Consider the following 12,710-nt stretch of genomic DNA (forward strand, 5'->3'; position numbering starts at 1 on the left):
TAGCCAAAAGTGAGGCTGGAAACACAGGCTGAGACCAGACTGTAGAGCTGTATGTACCAAGGAGTAGGCTTTATCCTTGAGCCCTGAGGCATAATCATATCATGCTCATGTAAGTGATATATATTATATGTCTATGACATGTATGCTGGCCAAACTAGAACAGATCTTGGAGGAAGGAAGACCAGCTAGGAGGTTGTTAAAGAGTTGCCTGTATGGAATCTGAGGATGTGAATGAACAGTGGGAAGGGTAGGCAGGGCCCTGGAGAGGAATATGATTGGAGGGAAGAAATGACATGTGTCTCTGGGATGTGATACCTGGTGAAATGTGCTGCCCCAGGAAACATCTGACAGTCTCTGAAGGAGGATTCCCACAGTTTGAGCTTGAACGAAGTGGTGAGCCATTGACTCACGTTCAGAAAGCCAACGGAGATGTGTGAGCAAAGATGGTGGCCATGTGCATGCAGCATGTTGAGTTTAAGGCGTCCACCAGACAGAGTTTTTTTCAGTTTTAGGTGAAGACTCAGGTCATGTCTAAGCTCACTGATAAGCAGGAGGATTCTCTATCTCGTCACCAACAGATACCTGGGTTGCTATCACGTACATGGAAATACTTGGACCCTTTTTGTCCTTCGCATGAGTTTCTTAGCCATTGTATGATAGGAGTTAATGCCATTCCCAAAGTTTCCTGCCTGTTACCTAAAGTATGTCTTTAGCTGCTCTCTTGTCATTGTTGGTGTGCCTTTCTCAATTTTTCTAGGAACAGTGGGCAGTATTTCCAGCATATTTGGGTCCCAACCCAAACCCTATACTTTGGGCTTTTACCATATTTGTTGTTAAATTATCTACAGGTAATATTCTGTTTCTGGTTTCTTATACTACCAACCTTCAGGTGCCAAATCACCTGCTTTTCTGAAGAAAATTGCAATCTGTGCATCATTTTGAACTCTATGCTATTTTAGGACTTGAAGATTTTAAATCCTTCCTTACGCGATCTCCCTCACCCTCCGATGTACATATTTTCCTGCTCAGATTCATCCTCTGATCTTTATTTCTTTACTCTGTAGGAATTAAGTCACTTTTGTTGTTGTTGTTGTGATAAGAATGTAGTTGTTTAATTGCTATTCATGACTTAAGGTGGAGGTGTGGTGAATTGAACATTTAGGTAGCTTCACGTCTGGTAGTGATTTCATTAATTAACACACTAGCTAATACTAATTACGTTTATTAATGGAACTCAAGGTTCTCTTGACGTCCTCCCCCCCATCTCCCTCACTCCTACTTCCACCAGTCACCAAGTACTGCTGATTTTGTCTTCTTCTCTACTAGGTCTTTGGAGATAAGGTGGCTCCATTGAGACTTTTTTTTTTCTTGCAGTGTATCACGATCAGTTATTTACACGTCTGTCTGAGACAGTGAGTCGCTTGGGGGCAGGGACCATGTCCTCCTGTTCCAGAACAGGGTCCCCCACTGACTTAGATGTTCAGTAAATGTTTGCTGAATGAATGGGTGTCATTTAACCATTTGCTCCCCTGGCCGCCTCTAAACTTTGCTTGCCTAACATCCTTTTGTCTTTTCTTTTCTCCTGGTACTGGATTTGCCCTGACCAAGGAGCCTCTCCCTCAAGTCTGCATGAAATTCTAGCTCAAATATAATTAACTGTGGTGCTGGCACCAAGGGACTGCTGCCACGTTTTCACCTTCACTCACACTCTCTCTGTGGAGCTGCGGAAAATGGAGAATTGATCTCCCGTACGGCTTCCTTCTCAGATCACTCAGCGCATAAGGGAGCTGTCCTCTCTGCTGCTCCCACAATTTACTGCCCAATTGATTCTTACTCTTCCCTGTGTCTTCCTCAATCTTGCAATACTTAAACTCTCCTGTTACTGTTCATTTGTTCTCTTTGCCCCTTTTATTCCTTCAGTCAGTGGAGTAAGTGGGTTAGACATGGAGCAGGCGTATATCTTCATAACAGCCAGCTACTCTGTGTTTCTCCTAGTAGATCGGGGCTCCTAGAAGGCATCCCTCGCACCTTCTTCTCTTTTTTTTTGGCTGTGCCGTGTGGCTTGTGGGATCTTAGTTCCCTGACCAGGGATTGAACCCGGGCCCCCAGCAGTGAAAGCGCCAAGTCCTAACTACTGGACGGCCAGGGGATTCCTTCCTCGCACATTCTTTGACTTTGAGTCCCTAGAGCCTGCCTGTGGCCTGACACGAAGAGGGTGTCGAATATTTTGTTGGATCAGAATGTTCAAGAGGGCTTCATTCTGTCATGGTTATTGTTCTTCCAGAGTTCACTTATTTGTCGTTTGCTATAAAATAGATTTCCAGTGATTATTTCTGTGCTGGCTAATCTCTGGAGAAAAAAGAAAAGAAAACAAAACAAAACCCTTTGAACGGATACTTACCTGGGTTTGGCTGGAATTCTGGGGGGCTGGAATGAGAGCCAGAAATTTCCCATTTCTCCAGGAACCTGACTGAATGAGAGGGGTAGGAGCTCTCATCTGGAACTCAGCCCTTCCCCGGTTTGAAATCCTGAGCTGTCCAAGAGCCACTGGAAAACACCCATCTCCCATTTGTATTCGTGTACCTTTCTTTTCCCAGCCAAATCCCCCCTGAGGAATGTTACAGCATTATCTTTCGAGGGCAGTTTATCCAGCATCTGACTTAAGCATGCCATTTGGGCAGGCACATCTCCAGTTCTGGGTATTTGCAGTGCTTACCTGTGTAGCGTGCTTATAGAAATGTCCCCTGGGTGGTCCCTTTTTTTTTTGTTTTTATAAAGCATTTTGAAATTTTGGATATTCTTTTTCTTTCCCGGGAATCTTACTTTGTTGATTCTTTTTTCCCATGTGCTCTGAAATGCTGGTTTTAGTGTTTTCCTTGGTATTCAGTTTAATGTTATTTTCTCTTTGTGATCATTTCTACCTAGTCTGATGTTACTTTCTCAGCTATTTCAGCCTTACTGCCATCTTCTCTCTCTCTCTTCTCTGCTGTGTGTTTCTTGCTGATGGAACACTCAGATATTCTTTCATGTTCTGACTTGCATCACGGGACCCCGGAGGTCAACCCATTGAGTCAGATGCCTGATAGGCAAGTTTCAGATTTTAGAGTCAGAGAGGTCTTTGTTCCAGTCCTACCTCTGCCTCTCGGTAGCTGTGTGGCCAACCATTCTCAGCCCCAGCCATCTCATCGGTAAAATTGGCATGAGAACCTATGCCATACACCGTAGTGGTGAGAATTCGTTGTTGGCTGTTCAGTAACTTACAAAGCCCCACCTAGATGCGCTGTGACCATACATTCTACAGTTCTGTTATGATCTTGCTTATAAAATCATTTTCCTATTATAGACAGTTTACAAAATGGATAACTCCATATAACTTAGCTAAATTTATTTTATAACTGCAATTATACATCATAATTTAATTTCCAAAACTTTGCACATAAATAAAGTCACAACTCAGAGACCGACACTCTTCTGAGACTGCACATCTCAGGGATGGGTTAAGAATGGATGGACCAATGCCCTCTTTGCTGTTGGCTCCATCCTAGATATTCGTGGCCAAAGAGGCGGTAAAGATGTAACCTGTACTCCTGTGCTTTAGCTGCTGTATGTTCCCATGATCACAGGTCGGGCTCTGCAAGCACAGAGTGTTTTTCCTTTCCTTTTCTTAAGCTTGGAATGAAAGAAAAGAGTCTTAATGATGATTTTTAACTTATGTGACATGCCCTTCACTGCTAAGAATCTGTTTGTTTTTCTAACCTGGGCACAAAAGCATCCTCTTCTGCTCTTCTTTCTGGCTGTGCCTCGTGAACAAACTGGGATTTTATGTAGCTCAGCAAGTGGGCTTTTTTAGGATCAGTGGAATCAGACACACTCACGTCTTTGTCACTTTAGTGCCTGAAGTGCTAAAACTGTACATTATTCACAAACTCCAAGTGAAAGCGAGGAAGAGTGTGTCTTGGCACCAGAGAGGACAGTAAAGCTCTCAGAAGACCCAAAAAGTTATCACTTGGGGATTATTGCAAGTGTATCCTAAGTTGGTGAGATTTGCTTCTTTCTGTAAGTAAACCTGTCCATCTGATTTTAACCAGGAAAGAAGGATTTTATGACACAGATACATACAGGTGTTCTTTTCACACTGCCATTTGTGAAGGGTGATGAGCTGTCCTTTCTTGGAATGCTTTCTCCACGACTTCTAGCATTTTTATTTCAAGTTTCGTATCACAAAGAAATACCCGTGTTAAAATTGAGAATGCGTTTTTCGAGATGGGTGGAATGATATGCCATAGACCCTAGAAAGAAGAAAAATGTGTTGAGTCAGACTCCTCTCCCTTTGGGGAGTTTTACCCAAGAGAGTCTTACGTGTGCTCTAGGTCAGGGGTGGCAGAAGGTAGGGGAGACAGATTGACCTGGTTTGTCTTCTGATTAGGAGCCAGTTTGTAATTTTGTTAGAAAGGGACTGGAGCTGTCCGGTGCCTTGTGACTGACTCTTGGAGGCCGTGGTGGCTTGCTTACTTAGAAATGGGCTGTTCCTTTGTTTTGGTCTCTGGGGAGATTTGTGGATGGTCGACTGGGCAGGGCAGTCGGACCTGACTTCGGCCTTGCTGGTCCCAGGATTTCTTTCCTGTAGAGCTAGGAGCAAACCAGGACCAGCACTGGCGAGAGGGCAGGGCTGGCCGGGGTACTGGCGTGGCAGTGCTTTCCCAGCAGCTCAAGTCCCAGTTAACAGGAGAGGCGGCCAGAGCATGCTTTGTGCTTCATCCTGCGTGTGTCTGAAGCAGAAACTAGTCTTGAGAGCTTAAACAGAAAACATCTCAAACAGTCCATGAAATGGTAAACAAACCTGCTGTTGAAAGAAAGAATGAGAAGTTGACAATTGCATTATTCTGATCCTCAGTGGGTTCATTGGCTAGGGTGGAGGAATAAGGAGAAAGGAGATAAAAAGAATCGGGTGAAATGAATTCAGTTGTGTTAATGTCTTTCTTCCTTTGTCTTCAGTTTACACCTGGTAATGAACCCATGGAGGCTCGGAGATATTGTTTGAGTTTCCTTTTGTTTTATTTGTATGTGTGTGTGTGTGGCAGGTTTGTTTACAATTTCCAAAGGGGTTTTTTCCTCAATCTTGAGGAATATGAATTGAGGAGGGGAGGAGGGAACAAGAAGGGGGGGGGAGGAATTTTAGTATTTTGAAGACAAGAGGTGACCCCACAATAAGGGAACTGCTCTGAGGCCAATGGGGTGGATGGTACCAGTCTCATCAAATATGGGTTTTACAGAGCCCCGCCCCACCGCGTGTCCCACCTGGGGAAATCACACTTTGGAAAATTAGGTGTCCATCAAATCAGGAGGAGGCTGGTACAGTGTCTGTCCCGTTTCCCCCCTGCTTTTTGAAAGGCTTAAGAAAAGAATCCTTTGTTTTCTTTTCAAAGAAAGTTACACTGAAATTCATCTGTGTGGGATTCACAGACTCCATTTGTGTCATTGATGGGCAGCCTAGGTTATATAGGACAATGGTGGTGATAACGTTGATGAATTCCTGACCTCAACATTCAGAGCTGGGTGTTGGGAAAAGGTTCAAGACCTTTTTTTCTTTTCACTTTCTCTCTCTTTTTTAAAAAAATTATTATTTAAGGACGAAACTGAGATTTTCCCACCTCCCGTCTACATTAGATTTCCCCACCACATGACACTGGAGCGTCACAGGCTTAAGATTTGTGCCTGTCACTTCCAGCATTTTCCTCCAAATTGCAAACTTTCAAATACCTTTCAGGGAAACTTGTTTGGAATTTCATTTTAATGGGATTTATGAATAAATCTCCATCTTAATGCTGACTAAGCTTTAAACATCCATTCCTGGAGAACACTATTGGATTTTTATATTTTAAAATTTAAATCACTTGACAGTAAAGGCATAAAACACTTTTATATTTGTGAGTGCCATGTGCTTGAGCATTTCTGTTAAAGACTTTTTTTTTTTTTTTTTCCCTCCCCGGTTGGCTTGAATAATTCTGGGCTGCAAAGGAGGAGATATTGCATCTTCTACTTTCCTTTCTCATGTGGATGCCTGTGTACATTGTGCGGGTTTATTTATCTCACCTACAAGGATGGGTATTCTGTGGCAGCCTGTTGCCATGCTGCAATTTCCTTTAAAAAAACAGTTTACTTTCTTCCTTCACTTTGAAACCTTTAACCTCAGAATTTTATTTTTAAATGCTGTGAACCCTCAAAGTCAGATTAAAAGAAGTGACGCTTCCTCCCTACCTGCCTTTCCCCAGAGATGCGTTGTAGAATGTAAATAAAGATGAAAGCTGGGATCATAGTCAACCCCTTTAAAAAAATACTCAAAACTAGGGCTTCCCTGGTGGCGCAGTGGTTGAGAGTCCGCCTGCCGATGCAGGGGACGCGGGTTCGTGCCCCAGTCCAGGAGGATCCCATGTGCCGCGGAGCGGCTGGGCCCGTGAGCCATGGCCGCTGAGCCTGCACGTCCGGAGCCTGTGCTCGGCAATGGGAGAGGCCACAGCGGTGAGAGGCCTGCGTACCGCAAAAAAAACCCAAAACAACTCAAAACTAATGTTGGGGGTTTTCAAGTGGCAAACCTCCACTGTGTGCTTTGTGTCTGGTGTCATCTTCCCCCATCTGTCCACAGACTCATCCTACTCCGAGCCTCCAGATGTTCAGCAGCAGTTGAACCACTATCAATCCGCTGCTCTGGCGAGAAACAACAGCCGTGTTAGCCCCGTGCCTCTTTCTGGAGCTGCGGGGGGCACTGAGCAGAAGACGGAAGCCGTTCTTCACTGCGAATTCTGTGAATTCTCCTCTGGCTACATCCAGAGCATCAGGCGCCATTACAGGGACAAGCACGGTGGGAAGAAGCTCTTCAAGTGCAAAGACTGCTCCTTTTACACAGGCTTTAAGTAAGTGGCGTGAAGAACAGCCTTGAAAAACAAGGTGGCTGCACCCGCTTCACCCCTCACCATACTCTTCCCTTTCACTCTCCTATCTGGAGCTCATGGGAGGCCCTGCCTGTGGGATAAAGAAGGGGTTGCTGGGTCCAGTCTTCACAAGAGGAGGCTAGTTCCAGAAGACTGTTTTGGGGGGTTTGGGGAAGAGATGAAGAGCTATATCAGAACAAATGCGTTTAAAATATCAGAGCAGATGGGTGCCCAAGGAGTGTGAGATCATGGCAAAGGATTTCCCTGACCCAGTATGTGAAACACTGAGTGTTTTCCCTTTGGAAAACCACACCCTCACCCTCACCTTTTATTTTATTTGTCTTTGGAGAAAAAAAAATATCTTCTCGGAAGCAAAGTCAAAGTCAAGAGAGAATGTCAGGAGTCGTGACGCCCCTGCTACCGTTGTAGAGATTTCTTATTTCTTAAGATCATATTATTGAAAGACACCCAGAGAACCAAGATTCCACACTGGGAAGACTAAACTTGAACAATCACAGAGAGAGTTCCCTTCTAGAAAAAAGATAAGCCAGAGTCACCTTTGCTCCTGTGTATGAGAAAGATTGGAATGCTTCCTATCATTTAATCTAAACTCCTGTGATTTCATCTCATCCTGGGAGATACTGTTTAGGTTCATGGTTACGAGTGTAGAATATGGAGCCTGACTACCTGGGTTTGAACTCCAGCTTTGCCACTTACTGGCTGTGTGACTTTGGACAAGGTACTAAGCCTCTCTGTGTCTCTGGTTACTTATCTGTTAAAAAAAAAAAAAAGACAATAATAGTACCTTCCTCATAGGGCGCTTGTGAGGAGTAAAAGAACCGTAAATGAAGCCGTAAAGTGCTTAGCATAGTGCTTGGCACAAAGGCAACACTAATAAGTGTTATTGTATCATAGATAGAAAGCTTTTGTAATAATATGAAATGCTATAGCACAGATATAAAGCTATTATCTGCTCCTGCTGCCGTCAGGGCCTGGGCTTTAGGTCACTCCAGTATTTCAATATACACTCCACACGGAGAGGCTGGTGAGTAGACTTCATGCCCCCCCAAAAAACATGAACTGATAGAAAAACAAGTCTCTTTTCCACCAACATCTTAGTTGCTGGGATTTAATGGAAAATATGTTACATCTCTGACTATTAATGTGGTTCAGTTGTTTTTTAGATAAATATGTATGTGACCTTAGAAGTGAGAGAAGGCAAAAAGGACCCAGATAACAAGGGCCCACTGACAGGTGTACATGTTTCCCCACAGAGAGGCACTCGGGTTAATAAGGGGACCTTGCCCGTTAAACTCTTGGTTTCATCCATTTTTATGAGACATTTAAGGCTTTGTAAGTTTTGAGGTTTTGAGAAGGGTGGAGTGGGGAGGCAGCGGTGCCCTCCGCCTTAGGGCTGGTACAGCAACAGCTCTGAGTGTCCTTTACGTGGTCATCAACCGTCCTGACTTCCTAACCAGCCTGCCCTCCCCTGTTCCCTGGGAAGAGTCACCGAGGCAGCTGATAAATCTTCCCAGCTTCAAAACAGCCCCTCTCCTTCTGAGCCTGATGAGAAATATATTCTTGTAGGGATTTTGTTTTATATGTTTAACAGGCAACTTCTAATTCTCAAGAATAAAATTAGGAGCCTGTTTCTTTCTTTGCAAACTCAGCCCTGCCTGAGCCCAGCCAGGTAGCAAAATTTCCAAAAAGAAGTTACCACTGCATGACAGTGCTTAGTTATTGCACGAGTGACCAGGGAACTTGCGGCCAGCAAACATGATGAACCACTGTAGTTCTGGCCCCCGGGTGGAATGTCTCTGTAGTAGGGTTGCTGGCAGGGGGTGTGAGTGAGATGCTCCTTGGTTACACTCATCGCCTGTCTCCCCGCCTCCCTCCCAGATCTGCTTTTACTATGCACGTGGAAGCCGGGCATTCGGCGGTCCCCGAGGAGGGCCCCAAAGATCTTCGCTGTCCTCTCTGCCTCTATCACACCAAATACAAACGCAACATGATTGACCACATTGTGCTGCACCGAGGTAACCTTCCAAGCTCGGTTTTCTTGTGTGGGGCGGGGGGAAGGTAGCTCGGGTGGCGTGAGGGGGAAGCCGTCTCAAGGTGGAAGCGGCACCTTTGCCTGGTCCCTTGCTCCTCACCATATCTCTTCCCTCAAGAAATCACAGCGATCACCCTAGTGACAGCCAACAGGGTAAAAACATCTTCCAGCTGAGAGGATTTCCTTCACACGTGGCGGGAGGCAAAGGTGATGGATTCTGCAGCGAACAGTTCTGCGGGGCTTCCCCCTGAGAGGGAGTTTTATATCCTCAGTCCTCCCGTCTCACGACCTTGCTAAGGAAGGAGTGAATGAGAAGCAGAGTGGGTGGGTGAGGGCAGGGAGCTCTGTGGCTGTAAGCAGTTCTTTGGACGAAGACCAAAATGATGATTTCCAAAGCAGAATGCGGAATTTCCCTTGAACTGGAGGGAGAGCGAAAATTCTTCAAACTGAAAGTGGCCTGATATATGTTAGAAAAGCCATAGGCTTTGAGATTAAATTCTAGCTTTAAAGCCTCCTGTGTTTAACCTCCCTCTCCTCCGTAAAAAGAGGTGACGAGTTATGCCTCTGAGGTGACGTGTTGAGCGTCTGGTGTGTTCCATGTGGGTGCATCCTGGGTGTTCCATAAATGTCAACACCTCTGATAAGCTGGGGTACGTCTTCTAGGTCCTCTTTGTTTTTTTCCTTTGAGTGGAGTTTACTGCTGGCCAATTAAAACAGTTAAACAACAGGCCCCGTCTGCACTGGAAGGAAAAATATGTTTATGTAAAACCTACTTTATCCGGAAGAGGTTCAAGCCAGAGGTGGATGGAAAAAGATGGCTAGAGTGCCCGTTGCCAGTCTCTCATGCTATTTCCACCTACTGACCTTTCCATCTCTCCTTCCTTCCTCCCTGCCTCCCTCCCTCCCTTCTATTCTTCCTCTTCCTGCCTCTCTTCCTTCCTTTACCTCTAACCTGGGAAAGCTTTTAGGTATTTGCCGAAAATACCGAAAAAAGACTTGAAAGCGACAAGTGTCTTCTGCTACCCTGCTGAGATGTTACTCTGAAATGCTGGGCATCGCAGGGGGCGGGGGGAGGGGGCATTTTCAAAGTTTCCAGCATTTCCCCAGAGCCGCTGCCTTTGGCCGGCATGTTTTGTGACATGTCACCCACGTCTGCTGCAAACTCCGTGGAAGACTCAGCCTTCTGCGCCCTCAGGTCCCCCTCCTCCCCGGACAGGCTCATGAGACGTGACATGCCTGCTGGCGAGGACGTCCGCCTGCAAGCTGGGGAAAGCTACGCAGGAGCGTTTAGGCAGGAATTCCTGGCCCGGGTGCTCCCTCCTGGTGTGCCACCTCAGCCACCTGGCTTCCGGTCCCCTGGCCCATGTGTGTGTCGCTGGCTCTGTGCCCGCACTGCTTGGGGCGAGGCCAGGAGTCGTGCTGCTGTAGAGCAGACAGCATCGGTGAGACCCCACTTTGGCAGTGGATTCTCTCTCTTTTCCATGTTGCTGCCTGGTGGGATCAGAGCCTTGATGCCTAATGCGCTTGATGACTTTCCTTCCCTGAGCTGAGAATTCAAGAAACGGAGGCAGAGAGAGAGAAATGCTTAATGCCTGGAGCATGCCACACCTGACCTGGTGCCTCTCACACACGCTTACTTCATCGTCCAGCCACACTGGGAGGGACAGTACTATGACCCGTAGTCCTGTTTTACGTACGTGAAGCTTGAAGCAGGAAAAAACTTTTTCTTTGATTTAGTGTAGTTATTTACGATCGTTTCACAAAGGATTTAAGGTATCTTAAAAATAGTCGTGCAGAACTGTAGGATTAAAAACAAATGAGAAGATGGGGGCAAACGCAGAATAAGGAGAAAGCAGTTGAAAGTTCACGTGAAGTATGAAAAAGCTCACCTAGAGTTTGGGTCCTCGGTGTCCGCCGTGAGGTGCTGTGCATTTGTTAGCAGTGGGCTGCGGTCTTGGCCCTGGGACTGCGGCCCACGGTAGGAGAGACAAAAACGGAAGCCACTGGATGTAGAGTGTTTGTTAGACTTTTGAAATTTTGTTCAGGAATCTGAGATGCTGGAACCTGAAAGGAGTTTCTCCACTGGGTTCTCCTGAGGGGACCGTGTAGGATGTAGAGCATACTGTCCCCACCCTGAATCCAGTGGCGAGTCCCCTGGGCCCACGAGGGCTGAAGTAGTTTAACCAAAGTCACCCAACCGGTGAGCAGGGAAACTGTGTGTCAACGCAGCCCTCTGACCCCATGACCCATCCGTCATATTGCCTGTCACTGCTTACTTACAGTCTCTTCTCTTTATTTATAGAGATGATTTATTTTAAAAGAGGCATCAGAGTATATAGATACTGTCCTCATTGGGGTCAGAAAGTACACAATCTGGAATGAGCATGAGCATTTGAGGAGTGGTGGTAATAATGCCGTGGACTGCATCCACGGCAACAGCAATGGTTACTATTGCTGCGAGCTTATTAGGTACCAGGTGCTGTGCTAAGTGCTTTTCAGTGAGTCATTTTATGGAATTTTCACAAAACCCTAAGTGGTAGGTATTACTGTTATCCCTGACAACAACAGAAAAAACAGCTTCAGAAAGACTGAGCATCTTACCTAAGGTCAAATGACTAATAAGCAACCCAGCCTGGGATCTGAACCCAGGCTTGTCTGACCCCCAGCCCATGCCTTTGCCCACCAGGCGTCACTGTCTCATCCTTGGGGAGGTGGCTGGTGTCACTCTGTTGAGCATTCTAGTGGCTGTGGCGTTTGGGTCTGAGGATGGCGTGGTCTGGAGACTGGAGGTCAGAGACGAGGACCACTGAGCCGCAGGGGGCAGGGTGCTTCGGGACAGCGTAGCTGCCATCTGCATCCTGGCCTGGCTTTGGTGGCCATCTCAACTCAAAATGGCAGCTCAGTGGGAAGCTGGTCTCGACAAGTCAAGAGACAGGGTTGGGTGTCTGCCTGGCAATTTCGAGTTGGGGCTGATCTCAAAGTAACCAGATGTGGCTCTTTCTCCACCTGTGCTTTCCTTACTCTGTGGATGAATAAACATCTTTGGTCTCTAGGGCCTGCAGTACGAGATCTTTCTGAGACCTTAGCTAATTAAAATACGTGGAATGAAAGGCAAGAAAAACAACTTCTGAACTGGCCCTGAGACTGAGCTGCTGTTTGCAAGACTAGAGTCTCCTTAGCTTTTTGTCCAGACAAATTGCTATATTTACATAGGGAGGAAGGGAAAGAGAATCCGTTTCACTCCCGGGAAATCTGAATGAGAAATAACCATGGAATTATGTTGGCTGTGGCAAGAGAGAGCATACTGTGTGTCCATGCATTCAGCAAACATTCATTATTTGCTTGTTCCATGCCACGGCATGCTGCGTTCTTTGGGTTAAGATGGGGTACACGAGACCCAGTCTGCCCTCTTCAAGGAGATGAAGCGTGTGCATAAGTACATATAAGATAGTGAGTGATCAGTATCTGGGAGATTCCCAGTGGCAGATATATTTCTGTTTGGGGTAGAAAAAGGTGGTAGAGGGGGTAGCTTTCAAACTGATCCATGATAACATTTCAACAGGCAGAGAAGACTCAAGGTGGGTGTATTCGTTATCTGGGGGACTTAACAAAAGTGTATTCTCTTTCTGTTTTGGAGCCTGGAAGTCTGAAATGCAGGTGTTCATAGGGCTGGGCCCCTTCTCAAGTCACTAGGAGACAATCCTTCCTTGGCTCATCCCAGCTTCTGC

The 12,710-nt window shown here is 46.1% G+C and overlaps 1 protein-coding gene across 7 annotated transcripts in view; it reads left to right on the forward strand.

The window, feature by feature from the left end:
* Window positions 1-12,710, forward strand: part of ZNF462 (zinc finger protein 462) — a 142,461-nt gene that overhangs the window by 99,617 nt on the left and 30,134 nt on the right. For all 7 annotated transcript variants that reach the window (XR_009532780.1, XM_060101167.1, XM_060101164.1 and 4 more), the window contains 2 exons: window positions 6,644-6,911; window positions 8,829-8,965. Coding sequence is in view for 6 of the 7 variants with exons in the window: in XM_060101167.1 (XP_059957150.1) it covers window positions 6,644-6,911; window positions 8,829-8,965 (405 nt within the window). In the remaining variant the exon portion in view is untranslated. The remainder of the gene's footprint in view (window positions 1-6,643; window positions 6,912-8,828; window positions 8,966-12,710) is intronic.

This window comes from Mesoplodon densirostris, chromosome 6 (genome assembly GCF_025265405.1).
Source record: "Mesoplodon densirostris isolate mMesDen1 chromosome 6, mMesDen1 primary haplotype, whole genome shotgun sequence".
In the NCBI taxonomy this organism is placed as follows: domain Eukaryota; kingdom Metazoa; phylum Chordata; class Mammalia; order Artiodactyla; family Ziphiidae; genus Mesoplodon; species Mesoplodon densirostris.